This window comes from Acomys russatus, chromosome 13 (genome assembly GCF_903995435.1).
Source record: "Acomys russatus chromosome 13, mAcoRus1.1, whole genome shotgun sequence".
NCBI classification, from domain to species: Eukaryota; Metazoa; Chordata; class Mammalia; order Rodentia; family Muridae; genus Acomys; species Acomys russatus.
Window position 1 is genome coordinate 46856891 of NC_067149.1, and position 20525 is coordinate 46877415.

The window sequence follows — 20525 nt, forward strand, 5'->3', positions numbered from 1 at the left end:
ACATATATAAAATTAAGGGAGGATTATGTTACATTAACTTATTAGCTCTAGAAAGCTCCCAGCATAAATGTTTTGACACTGGCTATATATTGGTAAATAGGTTACATGTCCCATTGAAACACTCTTGAGGCTAAGTCCTTCTAAAACACTCACTAGATCCAAACTCTCTTTGGTCCAGGACATAATGATGGAAGAAACATTAGTGGTCACTCAGGCTTTTTAAGTCCAAGACCCTGAGTGGTGACCCCACTTCAAAAGACTGAAGCTAAGCTCCTTTTCTCATAGCTCCACACCTGGTTTCTCTTCTGGACCAAACACAGAATGTGCAGACTTTGTCTTGTTGCTTGCATCTAGTTGGTTCCTGTGGACAAGTACATCTTTTGACCCACACATGGGCTTTTAGACAGTGTTCTCTGTCTCTGGTTCTCTGTCTCATGTTCTCTGGTGAACATGAAATCCTTAAAATGATCTGGATATTTCTTGGAAGAACCAAAGCTTCCTGGGGATAAAACTTCCAGGGCATTGCAGGATGCTCTTCATTGTTTTTCTTGTCTTTCTTATCCAGACCACAATGACATGCTAAGATCTCCCCACCCCTTTTCCAGTTTTCATGTGTGGGTGTACACATGTATATGCAGGTTTTGGCATATGTGGGTGCAATTGTGAGGCATGTGTGCAAATACATGTGGGTGAACATGCACGTGGAAGCTTGAGGCTGATGCTGTTGTTCAGAATCATCCTTGGATCATTCTTTCACTTTATTCATAGGGGTAGGGTTTCTTAATCAAATCCAGAGCTTGCCGATATGGCTAATCTGGCTCGCCAGCTTGTTCTGGAGATCATTGTTTCTGCTCTCTGAGGCTGGAATTATAAGAAGGCCAGTATGCCCTTCCAGCAATGGATCCAAAATGTGGTCTTCATGCTTGAGTGGCAAGCACTTTAACCACTGAGCCATCTCCACAGCCCCATGCTAAAGTCTTTGTTAGCAACCTGCTGCTAATGACTATATCAGCTTCGGGCTTATTCCTCTTTTTGTGACCCTGCTGTGATTTAAAAATAAGTTCTTATGTTTGGCATTCATGCTTCTGCAAGTGAGGCCTAAGCCAAAGCTTCTGTTCCATTAAATGTGGAATGGTTTTAGTGACTCCCTTCTAAGAAGCATGGCAGAGGAGATGGTAATTTTTCATACTGGATCATAAAAGACTGCTTCACCTTGCTCTGGTCTCTTAGGTCACTCATGTTGGGTCAAGTCAGCTATCATGTTACAAAGAAACTGCAGTAGAAGATGAAGAACCAAAGGTTCCTATCTAAGCCCGGCATGAACTGCAGGTCTGAACTAGATGTTCCAGCCCATGTCAAGGCTGTGGATAAACGCAGTCCCCAGTGACATCTTGACTCCACCCCACCAGAGATTCCAAGTAAGAAGTAGTACCCCCAAACAAATATAATATATATTTGCTGGTGCTAGAAAGATAGTTCAGTAGTTAAGAGCACCTGTTGCTTTCCCAGGGAACCTGGGTTTGGTTTCCAGCATGCACACAGAGGGTCACAACTGTCTGTAACTCCAATTCTAGGGCATCTGACACCTTCTTCTGTCCTCCTTGGGCACAAAGCATACACCATGTATACACGCTGGCAAAATGCTCACAGATACAAAACAAACAAACAAAAAACCCAAACCAAAACAAACAAAAAACCCAAAATAAATCTTAAACAAGTTAATGTGTAGTGTTCTTTAATGTTACCATGCTCTGACATAATGTGCTGCATAGTTGAAAATGACTACAGATGCGCAGCACTATCTACAGTGAACGCTTGTGGAGAAGACACTAACTGTATTATGCTGTTTATGCTTCTGTGCCTTTGCAAATGCTATCCATGTTTTGTGCAAAGTCATCTGTCTGGCCAGTGTCTTCTGTGCCACTGAGAGTCAGCCCAAATATCATATTCCCTGTGAACTATTGAGTCTCTTCAAATCTGGGATTCCCCATTGCAATTTGTAACATTTTTCTTGTTGTAGAAAATCTGTTGTTTAATGTTTGTTTAGTGGCCTTGAAACATTTATTTACCTGGTATAGCATAGGTACACGGGGTGTGTCCAGGAAATATTTGTGATCTAATTTTATTTCCCACTTCAATCAGTTTTAAACCAAAATAATGAAAGCTTTAAGCCACATACACTAATTGAATTCTTCTATGTTAAACTGAAGACCCAGATGTACATGGTAAAGGAGTGTGTAAAATGTGGTTTCATCTTGTTAAAACATGGGATACAGTGCTAAACATCCTGATTCAATTCTTAGAGGATATAACAATAAGAATGCTAGATTTTATAATACTGACTAACCAGCAAAATGACTATATGACCATATTTAAGATGTTTTCATTTGATATCTAGAGTGTCAAATGCAAAATCTGAATTACTTATTTCATATTTACAGAAAAGGCAGCTGAAAACCATTGTATGTTCGCCAACTACCTCCTCATACTAGAAGTTTATGATTCCAGTCTTGAAACAGCCAGAGCTGACCATCTTTCAATGAAGTCTTGTTAACAAGTGTTTTGCCTTAAAACCTGAATTTCACTGAAAGAATGAGCCATCTGTTTTGAATATTTTCTAGACTAAGCCTCTATTTGTACACTGCTTTGATCTCTTGGCATAATGGGAAAGCAGTGATCCAGTCCAGCTACACCTCAATCAACTGTGCTCATTTAATTTATGCCAGAAACACTGACTGCCAGACCCAGCAGGAAACGTGTCTCATCCTAGCACCAGGAGGAGGAAGGCACATCATGGCAGAAGGGCTCTTCTGTCTTAGTTGATGATAAAGTTCTGTGTCCAAGAAAATGTTCTTTTAACCACAAACACATAAGAATCCTACTAGAGAGAATGTATAAGAAACAAACTGTGGGGAAGCAAGGACAAGCTAACAAAAGCAATACCACAGAGCCCTCCCTATTGCAACACAGTGCTGCTGAAGAACGAGAGAAGACAGGAGCCAACTAATAGCCCTCCACAGCATCACTGAATAAAATAATGTCACGTGATGGCAAGTGTAGACCTGTCTTTCAAAACTAGCATTAAAACGTGGTTGTGCTGGATGATAACCTAAGGGGCTGGGTGCTGAATTTATACAATATGCTAGAAATCTTGGATGGGTCAGCCTAGGACACTTACATATAAGTGGTATCAGACTAGATAATAACTTGTTAGGGTGTGAGGAGAAACAAAAACATTAAAAACAGTGGCTACTCTTGCAGAAAAGTAAAATATATGTAAAACCTCTTTTTTGGGGGGAGGGGAGGGGCAGTGCTGGAATTGAAACCAGGGCCACTGAGATACATCACAAATTCTGCTAATATTTTCATTCAGTAGTAATTTATGAGTTTGGTAGGTGCTCCGTTCTTTTCAGATGACTGTGAAAAACAATTAGGATGTGAAGGGTCTTATTTCACATAATGCCAAGGATATCTGTTGTTTAGGAAGAATGCCCAGATCACAAACAATGTCAGGAGGGGAAGACAATGCCTTCATTAGCTGAATATGAATCCAAGGACCTGACTGCATATGCTTTATCGATGCTTAAATGCTATCATTTCTGTCTAAGAAATAAATCAAGGGAGTTAAAGGACAAAACCCCCTTAAATCACACAGCAGAAACCACAAGGATGCAGGATGTATCTGTGAACCACAATATATAGAGATGATAAGATTTTGTTTTGTTTATCAAGATAGGGTTTCTCTGTGTAGTCTTGGCTGCCCTGGATTCACTTTTGTAGACTAGGCTGGCCTTGAACTCCACCTGCCTCGGCCTCCCCTAGTGTTGGGATTAAAGTCGTGCAGCACCAAGATCGGTTGAGGTGATAAAATTTTAAATGATTTTTTTTTTGGTACTGCATGAATATGTTCTTTAGTAAGAAAACTCCAGAAGCTGGGAGAGTGTGTGTCGGAGGAGGACGATGGATGGATGGACGGACATCTGTCTGTTGTGTGGTCCTTCTTGGAGGTAAGTAGGCAGGGCCTAATGCCTGCAGCTAACCTGCCACAGTGCTTTAAGGACAAAGCGATGGGACTCTGAGGTAGTATTGTGCTCTTTAGGGATTCATCAGAGTCTTGGAAGAAAATTAGCACTTATTACGATTACGAAAAACTGGTTAACAGGCCTAGGCTTAATGGGTGATCAGAAGAACACACTTTATAGTCAGATACAGGAGACATACACAAAGTAAACAGTAGCAGAAATATTCAAAAGCTGTATAAACATTACCACCAATGCTGTTCTTACTGTTATACTGAGCACTTCCTGGGTGCCTGGCAAAGGGTAACATGCACAGAACAAGTGAGGACATTTAATCTTCAATGCAAGATATATTCATTCTATTATGTATTTTAGGTTAGCACACAAAGTAATGGGTTTCATCTTAGCAAATTTATATGTACATATCATTGTACTTTGCTCTCATTTGTCCCCCTCCCTGCAGTTCCCATTTCATCGCCTGGTCGGTTTCCTATTGTATCTCTCACCTCTCTGAACAGCCCTTCTTTCCTTCTCAGGCCTCTTTCTAGGTGAGCACACAGATTTTACTATGACTTAGCACAGGTAACCTACTGCTTAAAGATGTTAGGTGACTTATGGCAATCACTCAGGTGCTGAGAGGCCAGTGTAGGCCTAAGGGCAAAGTTCACTCTTCACCACCAGGCCAAAGGCCATGAGAACTAGGTAAGTACCCTGTAAGAGAAACAAAAGAGAGTGCCATTTCTGTTTCCTAGGTGAGATATGTAATAATATTTCATTAGAGAAGAAAGTAGGAAGTATTGGGGCATTATTGTGCATACGTCGCAATGATGTCATCTTTTAAGAAAACAGTACCACTGGACAGTGATACGGCAAAGCAACTGAGTTTGTATCAAGATCACTGGCAATTCTTTTTCTCTCTCATTTTCTATCTTCCTGCTGTAAAAGCTACTGTGTGTTGTCTCTTATATAGAAAGCCCTACAGTGGTTTATACAGCCCAGGCAGCTTCTGACAGAGATGAGAGGAATATCAAGGAGGAATGGCGAGGCCGTCTCCTTTCTTGTCTCTTGGAGACATGGAATAAAAGAATTAAAGACACTGTAAGATGGAAAGACTATCCATGCTCATGGACTGGCAAAGCTAATACTATAAAAATGGCTGTACTTCCAAAAGTGAGCTACAGATTTAACACAACTCCCACAAAATTCTTCAGAACCAGAAAAAAAAAATCCTCTAAAATTCATATGGAAACACAAAAGGTCCAGAATAGCAAAAGCAATCCTAAGCAGAAAGAACAGCGTTGGAGGTGTAACACCGGGTAGTGTTACAGAACCAAAAACAAACAAACAAAAAAAACCAAAACCAAAAAACAAAACTGTAAGATACTGGCACAGAACAGACACCTAAACTCACACAGTAATACAATATAATATTCATGAAAGATATTAAAAAAAGACACATTCTTCAATAAATAATGCTGAGTTAACTGGATATATACATGCAAAAAGAACAAAAACTAGGTCTTCATCTCTCATCTTGTGCAAAAATCAACTTAAAATGATCCAATGACCTCAATGTAAGACTTGAAAATTTCAAACTGCTAGAAAGTACAGATAAGTAGTTGGGCGTGGTGGCGCACGCCTTTAACCCCAGCACTAGGGAGGCAGAGGCAGGTGAAACTCTTTGAGTTCAAGGCCAGCCTGGTCTACAAAGCGAGTCCAGGACAGCTAGAGCTGTTACACAGAGAAACCCTGTCTCAAAAAACAAAACAAACAAAAGTACAGATAGCAAAGTACTTCAAGATACAGGTGCAGCAAGGAGTTTCTGAAAAGGTCCCCAGACACACACACACACACACACACACACACACACACACACACACACACACACACACACACACACACACACACACACACAAAAAATGATCTCAAGAACTGAGAAGTAGGATGATATGAATTTAAAATGCTTCTGTGCAGCAAAGGAAACTGGGAACCAACGGAAGACAGATAGCCTAGTGAATGGAACAAATCTTTGCCAACTACACATCCAATAGGTATGTAAGACTGAAAAAAATAAACAAAACTTCAAATTATTCAACCAAGAGGCCCACAATTATTTGAAAATAATTTGATATCCTTAGCTATCAGGTAAATGAAAATTAAAACTGTTTCAAGAATCAATTCCACCCAGTAAAAATGGCTTTTAAAAAGACAAATGATGGCTGGGCCATCATGGTGGCGTGTACACACACACACACACACACACACACACACACACACACACACACACACACACAAAACAAACAAACAAAAACCAAAAAGACAAATGACAAGAACTACCGGTGAGGATTTGGGGAGATGGGGACCCCTATACAGTGCTGGTGGAAATAAACCTAGTACAGCCATTATAGACATCTATGTGAGGGTTCCTCAAAAGTTAAGAACAGAACTACTATTTGTACATCTATATGCACTACTTCAAAAGAAAAGGTAACATGTATACATGGCCCACAAGAAACATAGGTAACAACCAATAATGCTTTGGAAACTTGATGTGGCAGATCAGACTCCCCTCCCCCCCAAGACAGGGTTTCTCTGTGTGGCCTTGGCTGTCCTTGAACTCACAGCAATCCGCCTGCCTCTGCCTCCCAAGTGCTGGGATTAAAGGTGTGAGCCACCATGCCCTGCCAGTCTTAATTTGTCTTGTTGGTATTTCAGTTTTTTTCTATTCCTTACCTGATGAGAACTTGTACAGTAACCAGTGTGGAGGGAAACTTGACATCGAAAGACTGACTAAGCCTTTAAGACGCAACTTTCAAAAGCTAGAGTGATAACAAGTGTCAGTCTCAGCCTTGGGAATTCCTATTTAGGAAAACCTTCTGGTTCGAGGACAAGGTATGACCTTAACAGTAATTACAAGTTTGGGGACATTACAAGATTCATAATTTACTTCTCCAGCTGTATGCTATATTTGTGGATATGGAGAATGGAGAATGGTCACAATCGATAGCCATGAGAACACTTGTGCACCACAGTGAGCCCTACCTCTAAACCTAACAGTAGCTCTGGGCCATCTTCATGTTTTGGTTTGCTTACTGCCTCCCCCCCCCCCCCCAGGAACTGCTCATATAATCACATATAATCATGCAACATTTCCCCTCTAATCTAGTTGGATTCCTTTTTTGGAATTGCTCCTGTTTTGCTATATTCTCAGTATACAACTAAAAATATGTTTCTAAATTTCTTTTTCTAACCCAAGGGACCTCATTTTTAAGCTCAAGAGGGAACCTGTACCACTAGGGAAAATTGCTATGGATGTATAGGTGACAACTTGGCCTTTAGTCCTCTAAGAATAAATCTGTCAGGTTCATCCACAACACTGTAGTGATTTACTGAGATCAATGTCTGAAACATAATGCTAAAATAGCCTTCTATATTTGGTGCTAAATTAAGTACAACCCATCTGTATTATGCTTATTGATTTTGCAGACTGATGTTTTCAGCAGTGACACAGTTTCTACTAGATTCTCACTAAATGATAGTCCTCTGACTCCTAGCTTAGACAGACTGAGACTTCTAAGACTCCTGAGACTTTAGGATAGGCAGGGTCTATATCCCTTATTCAGCAGGTAGAAGCTTTAGAAAATGGAACTTAGGCTAGTATCAACCCTCAAGATAAGTAATTAAAGTCTCAGAAGGGGGAACCAAGATCAGGAACTATGTTTACAGTCAAAGCATGCCTTAATTTCATTTACCCCTACATTGTAAGGATTCTTTTGACCCCCTTTACCTATGTTTTCATCTTATCAGCTGTGGTGGTTTTAATAGGAATGGCTCCCACAGACTCATGTGTATGAGTGCTTGGCCAATGGGGAATGGCACTATAAGGAGTTGTGGCCTTGTTAGAGGAAGTGTACTGCTGTGGAGGTGGGACTTTGAGGTTATATATACACACACACACATAAACACGCTCAAGCCCTGCCCAGCGTGAAACACATCCCATCCTCTTCTGCTGCCTGAGGATGAAAATGTAGAACTCTCAGGTCCTCCAGCACTGTGACTGCCTGAAGGCTCCCATGCTTCCCACTATGATGATAATGGGCTGAACCTCTGAACTCTAAGCCAGCCCCAATTAAATGTTTTCCATATTAAAGTTGCCTTGGTCATGGTGTCTCTTTACAGCAATAAAACCCTAAGACATCAGTCTATACACTTACATAACAAATCCAAGAATCTACCTTATGAGCAAAGCTTAGAGTACAGACCTATAATCCCAGTACTGGGGAGGTTGAGACAAGAGATTGCCTAACTTTGAGGCTAGCCTGAGCTAGATAGTGAGTGCCAGGGCCAGCTTACATTCAGAGTGACATATTGTTTCAATTTTGTTCCAAGAAAAAACAAAACAAAACAAAACAAAAACAAACACTTGCCAAAAGCTTTGTAGTTAAGAACAAGTATACCAAAACATTTTAAACTTAAGCTTTTAAGTTCTTTAAACAATATAACTTCAAAAGCCACCAAAATCACATATCCTTTTTCCTTGTTCTTTTTTGAGGGCAGGGAGTAATTCTGAAACAGGGTCTCACACAGCTCAGGCTGGCCACAAATTGTCTATTTAGCTGAGGAAAACTTTTGAACTCTTTATCTTCTTGCTTCTTCCTCTTCCTCCTCTTTTTTTTTTTTTTTTTCCTTTTCTTTCCCCTCCCAAGACAGGTTTTCTCTGTGTGTAGCCCTGGCTGTCTAGAAACTCACTCTGTAGACCAGCCTGGCCTCAAACTCAGAGATCCTGCCTCTGTCTCCCAAGTGCTGGTTAAATGGGACTCTTCAGAGAAGGCCAGGCCAACGACTGCTGGGTGTTGCAACATTGTCATTTCATAAGTCTGTCTCTTTTCCCTAATGTCCATACTTAAATCCATGTCAAAGCTTTCTCTGTCTCCTCTTGCCCTACTTTATGAGGTCCCAGTTGCCCACTGACTTGTAATTCTCCCATCTTAGCCTCACCGAGCAGTAACTCTGATGGGGCCAAGCAAACTTTGTATGGTTTAATATACTTTCTCATATTTTTTAAAATTTTATTTTATTTATTGTACATGAGTGCTTTATCTGCAGAAGGGGGCATCAGATCACATTACAGATGGTTGTGAGCCACCATGTGGTTGCTGGGAATTGAACTCAGGACCTCTGAAAAAGCAGATGGTGCTCTTAACCACTGAGCCATCTCTCTAGCCCTCGAATTTTGTATCTTCAGGAAAAAGTCCCATGAGGTTGCTAAAGCAATGAAAAGTGATTCAAACTTTTTTTTTTTTTTTGGGGGTGGTGGTGGTAACTTGACTGTGTAATTCTTGAGCATGAGTGTTGAAATGACTAAATAACAGAAAAAAAAATCAAGAGTTATAAAAAGCAATAAAAAATTATATTAAATTAACTTTGTCACCCTGCAGATACTTAGTGATGATGCCTCAGGGATGGCAGATAGGATTAAAAGGGGACAGTGCACTTGCACACCATACCTACGTAAGAAAATTTGCATTTGAGTGTCATATTTACACGTGTTTTAGTAATAGGCAAGAGATTAAGTCCTTATCAATCCTAAAACTCCCCTACACAATGACTGAGGCAGACTATGCTTGTTGTTTACTTTCAGAGATAAGATGGCGAAGTTGAGGACAAATTGATAGACTTTATGATCTTCAACATCTTAAGCTGTTTGTAAGATCATAAACAAACTTTGTGCCAGACAAACTTGATGGTGAAAACTGGCTTATATATTTAGCATTTTTTAGTGATTTTAATTACTTATTTGAATGAGTTAAATATACAGATTTAAGATAAAAATAAACTTATCAATATAAAATTTCTAATCAAATAGTATTGCAAACAGAATTAAAATTATGGCAAGCTCAAATCAAGGCAAATAATTTTATGCATTTCAATGCACTGATAGTCCTATGGACAGTGGGAAATACACAGCCTTGCTTTTCAATTTGATACAAGAACTTGAAAGCAACCCTGAAGATTTCCAATATATACTTTGGTATATTTGTGATTTCAATTCCAGGTGACCTGTCAATTTTCAAATGGAATGTACAGAGACACACTCTGACATTCAGCCTAAAGAAAAAGGCAACCATCTCTACTTAACTTTCATAGATTCTATCTTCCTAAAGACAAATATACCTCATTGCAACCATGTCTAATTCATGCCATCTCTTTTAGGCAGCACCTACATCTGTGAGCAACTGCTTTTTTTGTTGTTGTTGTTTTGTTTGTTTTTTAAATAAATGAAGGACACTAAGGCTGTAGAGATCACTCAGATAAACTACTTGGGCTATGCACATAAGGACTGGAATTTGGAACCTAAGAATCCAGGTAAAACCTAAGTGGGCAGGAGATGGCCACATAGACTAGCCAATCAGTGAGCTCCAAGTTCACTGCAATATTTTGGAAGAGGACACACACCCAGTGATAACTTCTGGCCTCCACATGTACACATGTATGTATGCACTCACATATGGACGAATACACCTGTAGGAAAGTACACACTTATTTACAGTATCCAAAGAACGAAGCACACTAAGGTAAAAATGCTTCATGATTACCTTGGGAACTCAGAGATCTGGAACTACTTTCTCTAACCCAGGTATTGATGCATTGGTCTCTCAAAGACAATGCCAAATAATCTGACTAGTTTTATAATACATTTTTACTTTTATAATAAAAAAATTAACAAAACTTATTAGATATGTTCAAGGAAGTGACGCAGAAAGACAGCAATGAAGATGAAGCAGCAGGCATATTCCCCTGCATGGAGACAGCTCAACAAGGCAGCTGAAGAAGGACAGATCCTTCATCAGACTGCCAGAGTGGAAAACCTTGATGCTGAAGGACAGATGATCAGGACTGCAATTATGGAAGATCATGACTGGGTGGATCTTCATAAGGAAATGTGGACTGTTAAGTTTGTGGGATTAATGATTCTTTCTTTCTTTCTTTGATCCTTTGATTCTTTCTTTCTTCCTCCTCCACCTCTTCTTTTTTGGTTTTTCAGACAGGGTTTCTCTGTGTAGCCTTGGCTGTCCTAGACTCACTTTGTAGACCAGGCTGACCTTGAACTCACAGAGATCCACCTGCCTCTGCCTCCCAAGTGCTGGGATTACACAGGTGTGTGCCACCACTGCCCAGCTAATTTTTTTTTTTCCGTAAAAGTTGAACTGCATACAATTTTTAGTTAAAACAGAAAGGGGGAAATTGTAGGGGAAATTTAATTTAGAACATGGCTGCTCTGGCAAGGGATCACATCCAAGGACCTCCTAGGTCTGTGTGACCTGACTGGAATGCAAACACACCTTTAATCCAAGAGACAGAGGCAAACCGATCTGAGTTCAAGGCCAGCTTGGTATAGAGCAAGTTCCAGGTAAAGAAAAACTTTGATCTAGGTGTGGTGGTACACATCTTTAATCCCATACAAAGAAGGTAAAGAGAGTTTGTAGAAGGAAGCACCCATGTTTAAAAATGATGTCTAGCCCGCGCCCCTCCCCCCAAGCCAAAAATATAATGTCTAATTGAGTGGCAGAGAGGAACTGACAGAATAGGATACACTCAACTCTCATGAGAAGGGAGAGGGAAAGAAAGTTATTTAAGGAGGGGGAGAGAGAGAGAGGGAGGGTGGGAGGGAGGGAGGGAGGAAGAGAGGGAGGGAGGAGGGAGAGAAGGGGGGGAGGCATTTGCATTGGGAGAGTTTTACAGAGAGAGGTTCTATGAGAGAAAAAGCTAGACATGAGCTTGTGAAGACAGAACGAGCCAGAGAATGAGAAAGAGCCGGAAGACTAGAGCAGATTGCTGGAGTTAGTTTGAAGGCAAGCAAAGCAGTTCAGGGGCCAAGAAAGAAGCCAGATTGAATAAGTCAGCTGGGAGAGGAGTTTGAGCCAGAACAGCTGAGTTGAAACAGCCAGACCAGAGCTCAGAAAGAACAAAAAAGGGTGAGCTTATTAATTAAGCAGTTAGTCTCGGAGGCTGAAAACATTCTAGGCCTAGGTTAGATTGTACAGAGGCTAGAAGCTTCCAGGACTAGGCCTAGGTTAGCAGATGGAGGCAGTAAGCCTCCCAGACAACAACTGAAGCATGCAAGTGAAAGTTCCTTTTACAATGTTATTTTCTTTATTAATTGATGACAAACTACCTGAGGATTTTAAAAGACTCTGCATGAGGTGCCATATAGTTTGGATTATCATGTGAGGACTTTTTTAGTTATTTGTAGTGGTAGATGTCACAAAAATTATATGGAACTCCCACCCTCCCCATTAACTTTTGTCACTGTTCATATAGTTAAAGTGTGGCCCAAGATCATTATTATTTTTCCAATGTGGTCTAGAGAAGGCAACAGACTGGACACTCCTCAATTCCGCTGACTTATTTAACACTTCTCTTAAAAAAAAACAAAAAAACAAAACTTTGTAAAGACTTAAAAACTGCAGCACTACTGCAACCGGAACACTCTTAAGTATGTGTGGTCTAGTTTTATGTCAACTTGAAACAAGCTAAAGTAATCAGAGAAGGGAACCTCAACTGAAAAAACGTTTCCATAAGATCAGGCTGTAGGAAGCCTGTGGGGCATTTTCTTAATCAGTGATTGATATTATGGGAGGGCCCAGCCCATTGTGGATGAGGTAACCCCAGGCTGGTGGTCCTGGGTTCTATAAGAAAGCAGGCTGAGAAATCATGGGGAGCAAGCCAGTAAGCAGCACTCCTCCATGGCCTCTGCATCAGCTCCTGCTTCCAGGTTTCTGTGCTGCTTGAGTTCCTGCCTTCACTCCTTTTCAGGATAAACTGTTACATGGGATGGTGAGTGGAATAAATCCTTACTCCCCAAGTTGCTTTTGCTCATGATGTTTCATCATAGCAGTATAACCCTAAGATTGGCCAACAGAGAAGGGAGCAATGAGCACACTTCACTAGAACAGATGCAGAGAAATGTCTAAAACATTTCTTTCAAAAGCAGTGCTAATGCTCACGGCATCTCTCATTCTAAATTCTCATCCAAATCTTGCTTTGAAAAACTTTCATGTTTTTCTGTTAAACATATAATCTCATTTCCACACTTTAGTAACTGAAGGTCTCTACAGAAAGACTTTTATGGCCTATGATAAGGACTAACTTTATTTGAGGGGCCTGACATCAGTTTTAGACAAGCCAACTTCTGTTGGGGTGATCTTTTTGTGCACTGTGTAGAGGCTGTCTTCATATTATTCAAATGTTAATTTCTGTACCCACAGAACCTGATTGCAGGGCAGACGTTGGTACTGTTATTTTATTTTTATTTTTTGGTTTTTCGAGACAGGGTTTCTCTGTGTAGCCTTGACTGTCCTGGACTCGCTTTGTAGACCAGGTTGGCCTTGAACTCACAGGGATATGCCTGCCTCTGCCCCCCCCAAGTGCTGGGATTAAAGGCGTGCACCACCACTGCCCGGCGGCTGCATCATATTTTGTAAATACTTCTCCCAACACCTTCTGATTGGTTTAATAAAGAGCTGAATGGCCTATAGCAAAGGTAGAAAAGGAAGGTGGGACTTCTGGGCAGAGAGAGGAACTTTGGGAAAGAATCAGGTGCGAGAATTCACTAGCCAAATGTTAAGGAAGAAACAGGTGCAGGGACTGAGAGACTGAGTGGCAATGAGCCACATGGTAGAGCATAGATTAGAATAAATGAGTTACATTATAAGAGCTAGTTGGGAACAAGACTAAGCCAAGACCTCGCTTTCATAATTAATAAAAAGTCTCACTGTCATTAATGGAGCTGGCAATCCAAAGAAAGCCCCACTATAATTGGCACCCAATGTTATAAACTTCTTCAGTGCAAAGTCCCTGAAGAGTGGGTGACCAGTCTTGACAGTTATGAGTCACAGGTCACCTGAGGAGAAGTTTCAAGTGGCAGTCAGAAAGCATTTTTGAGTTATACTCACTCTGCTATAGTTAGAGTGAAAATAGCAGGTGCCAGATGTCAGGGTTTCTTTATAGCTTTCCTTTACATCTCCCATCTCCAGAATTTCTCTGAGGTTCTGCTTTTTATAATAGCGATGCTAACACTAGCACTACATTGGCTCAAAGCCATTTCTATATACTTGGTTTCAATGAAAGTTGTTTCTGCTTCCCTGGATTTTGTGAATAAATAAATAAATAAATAAATAGTTTCTATTTTATAATTATGTATATCTTATTTGTGTGCATATACACCTACTAAACTGAGGGTGTATTATACAAAGGCAATTGCTATGGATAACAAGAATGCAGAAGTAATCATATTAATATCCCTTAACTCAGGGATCCTATGTTCTATTGTCAAGGAAGAAGGAAAAAGGACAAAGTAAAGGGACAGGGAACAGCATGAACAAGCTAATTTAGGCAGGAAATCTTCTAGGGTTTCTGTTGCTGCGATGAAACACCATGGCCAAAAGCAAAGTGGGAAAGAAAGAGTTTATTTGGCTTACACTTTCACATCACTATCCATCATTGAAGGAATTCAGGACAGGAACTCTGATAGGTCAGGAACCTAAAGGCAGGAGCTGATATAGAGGCCACAGGGGTGGTGGTAGTGCTGCTTGCTGGTCTGCTCCTCATGGCTTGCTCAGTCTGCTTTCATAGAACCAAGTCCCCAACCTAGGGGTGGCCCTACTCAAAATGGGCTTGGCTGCACCACTGATCACTACTTAAGAAAAGGACTTATAATGGGATTTTATGGAGGCATTTTCTCAGTTGAGTCCCTCTCCTCTCTGATTACTCTAGCTTGTGTCAAGTTGACATAAAACCAGGCAGTACATCTTTGCTCTGTTGCTCTCCACTGGGGTGGCCAAGGAGGTCAGAGCTGTACTGTTTAGTGTCTTACTGTATGTTGGCAAACATGTCACTGCTGTTGACTGTATTATTTTAAAGAAAATGCCACCGACTACGTATATTTTATAGTGACTCCTAACAAAATTCAGTGTCTTATTTCAATTATTACTGTCTGTGTGCGTGTGAGCATGCAATCTTGCCAGCCTGCAAAGTGTTTTCCTAAAGGGAAATATTCCTCGACACACATGACATCAAACTTCGGTAGTAAAATGTGTCTCAGTCACAGCTTAGGAACAGCTACTAGTCACTCGTCCTAGAACACAGAAATGCTTGGGGCCCCTGAGTCACGACTTCCAAACCTCCGATAGTTTTACTTCTGAAATGAAAGCAGTGTACTTAGATGATGGTATTTCCAATGATAGTAACTAATAGTCACTGAAAATTTATTCTTCTCAGAATGAGATCTAAATTAATGATCAACAGGAAAAAAAAAGTAACAGCGCTCACACAGTACAGTGCTTAGGGACACAAGGAACTGCTGACAGCATCGCATATTAACACAAAGCACTGATAAACTCATGCAGTAAAGAAACCACTACAGAGAAGTGACCTCATTTTCCCTCAGCCCCAGAGTTAAGTGGTGGTGTCTAGATCTAGGCCTTGTAGTCTGGTTTTGTGTCTCACCACCACTGTCTCTTACAGAGGAAATCAGAGTGGAGAGATGCTACTGCAAGGACTCAGCAGGGCCTGCTTAAAAGCCTGCCCTCTGAACGCCCAGGCTCAGCAGTGTCAGCCGCAGCCTGGCCCAAGCCAGACCTTCCAGCTCTTCCCAGCTGATTACTTACAGTTTATACTTTAGACTCAAGCTTCGCCTGTGACTGGTATCTTATAAAATGATTTAGACAAAACATTAAGTTCCTAAGTCGGCAAGAAAATATCAATTTCAAATTCAAAATTTTGTTAAGAAAAACCAATTCTTTATGGAAACAGCAAAGAAATAAGCACAGGAGAAAAGGAAGCCAAAGCTCTGCAGTGCTTTAGGGATCACTCATACAATTCTTGATTTTGGTTTTGAGACTGGGTTTTGCTGTATAGCTCAAGATGGCCTTGAATTTATAATCTTTCTGCCTCAGATTTCCAAGTGCTGGTATTACAGGCCCACATCACAACTTCAGCCTTTATTATATATTTTCTTAGGTAAAATGTTTTACCATGTAAAGTTGTGTCACAGAGTTTAAAGGGTATGAAGCACTGTATTGTAACGGCAACAGGTCTGACCAGCTAGCTGCAAGTGCGCTGTGTGAGCCACCAACAGACTCAGGTGCAGTTGGGAAAGGCTAAGTGCAAGGGCAGGGGGATCTCGGGACAGATGCTGCTCCTTTAGGGCAGCAGACGTGGGAATATAAACTCTGGACCCAGGACATGAGATGCCTTATTTATTTATTCAATCTCCTGGTGAAATTACCTAGTAGCCTTATTTTCTAAAGGAATAATTTGTTTATCTTTCACTAGAGAAGGGCAGTACACAATTCTGCTTGGGTATTCGAGGGGCACACTTCTTGCTGTGTCAAGTCAAGAAGCTACTGTGTCCTGCCAAAACAGAATAGGTAGAATAATAACTATGTGTGGCCCCCCCATGCCTCACTGTGACAAATGCATGCCCCTCCAGTGTGCAGACAGTCAACCAGGACACAGATTTCCTTTGGTTTTTAGCTTTTCTGACATGTAACACTCTGGCTGATATTGCCCGTTTCCCGTCCTGCACATTTCACACCTGCTACTAAAAGTCACATGGCCACTGAACAACTTACCTGCTATCCTTTTCGGCTGTGTTCAATATTGAGAGGCTGACATTGTTTGCATTTTTAGGCAGTTTAACATCAAGACACAGACATTTCAGGGAGAACTGACTCCAAAGGAGTGAGGTCAACATAAGCATGGGCAGTGTGTCCAGCAGATGCAAGGACCAGTATGTGTGAGCTTAGTAGTCACAATTATCACTTTCCTAGAAACTGATTTCCTTAGGCAAACCTCAAGGGCATGAGATCAAAGCAAGATGCTGCCACAGCTGCACGGTGTTTCCAGCCTACTGGCCTGTGCAGGGGAACCTAGACAGGGTCCTGGCAGCTGTTGAACACATTAGCAATCTATGAAAAGGAATTTAAAACATTTTTTTCTAAGAAAACCTCCTCCTTTATTCCATTGTTCCTCTTTTTCTTTACTGATATTTTAAGAGTAACGTCAAAGTCCCAGGGAGATCCTAGGGACTGACCCTCAGAATTCAGCATATTATTGGTAGATAGGAACATGAGGAGGTACAGTATAGTTCACAGTACAGTTTTTAAAAAACAAAATTAAAACAGGCTGAATAGTTGTAATTATCATAAATCATATTTCGAACACAGGCTAATAGCACATTTGTTAATTTGTGCTGAGTTACTAACCAGGACCTTGTAAAACCACTAGAGATAGGGTGACTTATAAGTAAAGTCATTAATTGCAGAAATTTAGTCATATGCCCTGGAAGTTCTGCCCAAATTGTAGAGAAAGAAATTATAAATGTGACTAATAACACACAAAAAGAAAAAAAAAAAAAAAAAAGCCACAAAGTCCAAACCCCACGATGTCAAAAGCACAGCAACCCACACAAGAACCATGTGAAGACAAAGGAGCAGAAAGCACACTGGGGAGTCATGACTGTACAGAGCAAGAGGTGAGGGTGATCATGGAGAAAGAAACATGAAAACAAACGAAAATCATTTCTGTAGTTCAGGAAAGCCGTTTCTCACCGTTCTGAACAAAATGGCTGAACTAAGAGCATCTGATTGGCTATGCCCATATACCCTCCTCCTCATCCTATGGGGAAAGATGACAAGGGAACAATGCCCCAGGGCAGCATGGGAATGAAAAAGAGTTGGTTAGTACTGAAACAAAGACATAAGCATAATGTAGCAGAAAATAAGTCCTTGGCTGCTTTTACATTAGGTTCTAGCTCCCTAAACTACAAATCAGTAACTAGCTTATAGTTCCATGTCCACTTCCACCTTTCCCAGAGCTGGTGTGCAACATTACCAAGTCAGAACTTTTCTGTAGGGCCTGCTTGTTGTCTTTCTCCATCTCTGTTTGTCTCCCCGCTCCAATCACCTCAACCTCATATCCAAACCTGTTTCATGGAAAAGATCTGACACGCTTCATGCAGAGGCTAGGCAGTCTTAATTCCAGTAGCAGGAAGCAGACAGAGAAAACAGTGGTTTCTAAGTAGGGGGACACCAGGTAGACAGCTGTCCATTTTACATAAGGCTGATTCTGTTTCCCCCCTGAAGTACTAGGTGTGTCTCAGCTGGCTTAGTGAAGGCCATCACACTGGGCCATTCCTTCTGAGTCTTAGAAAGAATAACAATTTAGTTATCAACTGCTACTTTCATTCACACTGTTTTTATGGCTTCTTCTAAGACAATGCCATAGTTGTCACTTGGTGGACATGTTTAGCAGGGGAGTCTTCCTTGAATTTACAGTCATATGGATGTCATTACTTGGTTATTAATTTTCCCCTTAGCTTTGTATTTTTATACATTTTAAGACTGGGTGTGACAGAGATGTTGAAACTGATTGTGGGCACAGAGTTATGAGGTAATCTGCTCAATACTCTTCTCCTTTCATCACATTCAAGATTCTGGGAGGATTTTTTCTCTTTTCAAAAATTTACAATTGAGTGTGATTCCCTATAGTTTCATGAATGTCTCTTTTGCGTAGGTAGCAAGCCAAAGGCAATAGCATCCTTGAGAATGTCATGCTGAGGGGTCTACAGGGAAACTAAGGGAAAAAATTAAGTTTCGCCTATCATCCTACTTTTAAAAAATATTTCTTGAGGTCCTAGAGATTCACTCTGGAGCCTTGCACATGTTAGGTAAGCTACCAAGTACTGAGGGAAGTCCTAGCCTTCAGCTGTACCTTTAAGAGATGCTGAGTGGAGACTACATAAGCTGCAGTTCAACAACAAGTAATTTCTGTCCTGAGCTGTGCCTGAGCTTGAGCAGAGTCTTGGTTTCCTAAAAAGGAACCAATTCTTTTAATAAGGAAAGTAGGACTCACTCCTTTTTCTCACCTCAAGGCAATTACTTAATTATAGTACTTATAAAGTAAATAAGGCAAATGCTCTTAAGATACTCAGAATCATCAACTTCCTATTGAAATTATTTGAGGAAAAGCTGATTTTTCTTCTAATTTATAATCTAGAAATTTCAATATGCTACCACAAAATATATGGACATAAAAGTGTTCTTTAAAGAAAAAAAAAAAAGAAAGAAAGAAAGAAAGAAAGAAAGAAAGAAAAAGAAACATTCAAGCACAGTCTTACCTGGTCTGGGGAGGGTTTATGGTTCATCTGATTGGAACGGGAGGATTTGAAGTGGTCATCCTCATAGTTGTCAGCCATTAGTTTCATTCGATTTTGTGTCTAGAAAGAAATTTATAGTTTAAATTGAGATAAAATCTCCATGTCACATGGTAGAGCAACATGTACCTTAAAGACTTTCATGAGCACGACACCTGCCCATCCACAGTAAAAGTCAACTAAACAGCCTTCTGGAGGATGCTGCCAGAGCTTTAGTACAGCTACTCATACATGAAAGCCCTAACCCAATGTCACTGCATCTAGAGACAAGGTCTTTAAGAACTAATTCAGACTCAGTGAAGTCAAAGGGTTGACTCCTAACTTGTGACTACGACTGTGTTCTAAGAGCAAATAGGTCAAAGATCCCCTCTGTGTGAACACAGAGAAAATAGCCTCTGCAGGTGAGAAGAGAGCTCTTACCAGGAAAGGAGTTAGCAGAAACCTTGACCTTGGACCTCTCAGACCGGTAAGACTGTAAGCAAACAAACTACTATTTCAATTACCCATTCTATGGTATTTGTTATATTCACTTGAGCTAAATTAGGGAGGTAACTTTGTGCAAGGAAGACAACTTTATCTAGTACATTTTTTTTAATACTGCTAAGTAAGACTAGGCTGTACTACACATGATTATGCAACTTTAATTTTTTAGTTAAATTTAGGTATGACTCATTTTCATGTTATCTAAGAACTGGCTTTTTGTGGGTTTTTTTGGTTGTTGTTTGTTTGTTTTTGAGACAAAGTCTCTCTGTGTTAGCCTTAGCTGTCCTAGACTTGCTTTGTAGACCAAGCTCTGTTTACCAGACTGTAGATGTCATTCCTTCAGAGAGACCTGTGGGGCATCAGATGAATCACTGTCACACGCTCTGACAAAGAGGAAAGTGACTGTCTCCAAGTGGGACTGCAGTTGTCCTTCTACCATGTCCTGCTGCTTCTCCTCTGTGGTGAGAGACATACAGCAGGGCATGGTGACAACTTTGTTGCTAGTCAGAGCACTGTGAGCCCCTTGCTTCCTTGGGTCTCACGTTTCCAAATAGGTCTATAACACTCATTATTCAATCTAAAACTTTCAACTACTTCTGACCTTGTATTTCCCATGTGTACTGGCAATGGAATCACAAAGTCCTGTTGACTCTATTTTCAAAATTTCCCACTAATTACACAGTCCACCCATGTAACCACTGCTCTGTTATCTTACTGGTTCTCTATGTGTATGACAGTCACTAGCCTGCAATAGAAAAATCAGATCTTAAAACTGAGTGTTGAGGCATATGCTGTAATCCCAGTAC

The 20525-nt window shown here is 40.6% G+C and overlaps 1 protein-coding gene across 10 annotated transcripts in view; it reads right to left on the bottom strand.

Annotated features, from left to right (window-relative positions):
• The window catches only part of Erc1 (ELKS/RAB6-interacting/CAST family member 1), a 259649-nt gene that overhangs the window by 28251 nt on the left and 210873 nt on the right, over positions 1–20525 (bottom strand). For 6 of the 10 annotated variants that reach the window (XM_051155233.1, XM_051155234.1, XM_051155230.1 and 3 more), the window contains one exon: positions 19201–19299. In XM_051155233.1, coding sequence (XP_051011190.1) covers positions 19201–19299 — 99 coding nt within the window. Of the gene's footprint in view, positions 1–17632; positions 17700–19200; positions 19300–20525 lie in introns of all 10 variants that reach the window. The other 4 variants (XM_051155238.1, XM_051155237.1, XM_051155235.1 and 1 more) reach the window with 1 other exon arrangement.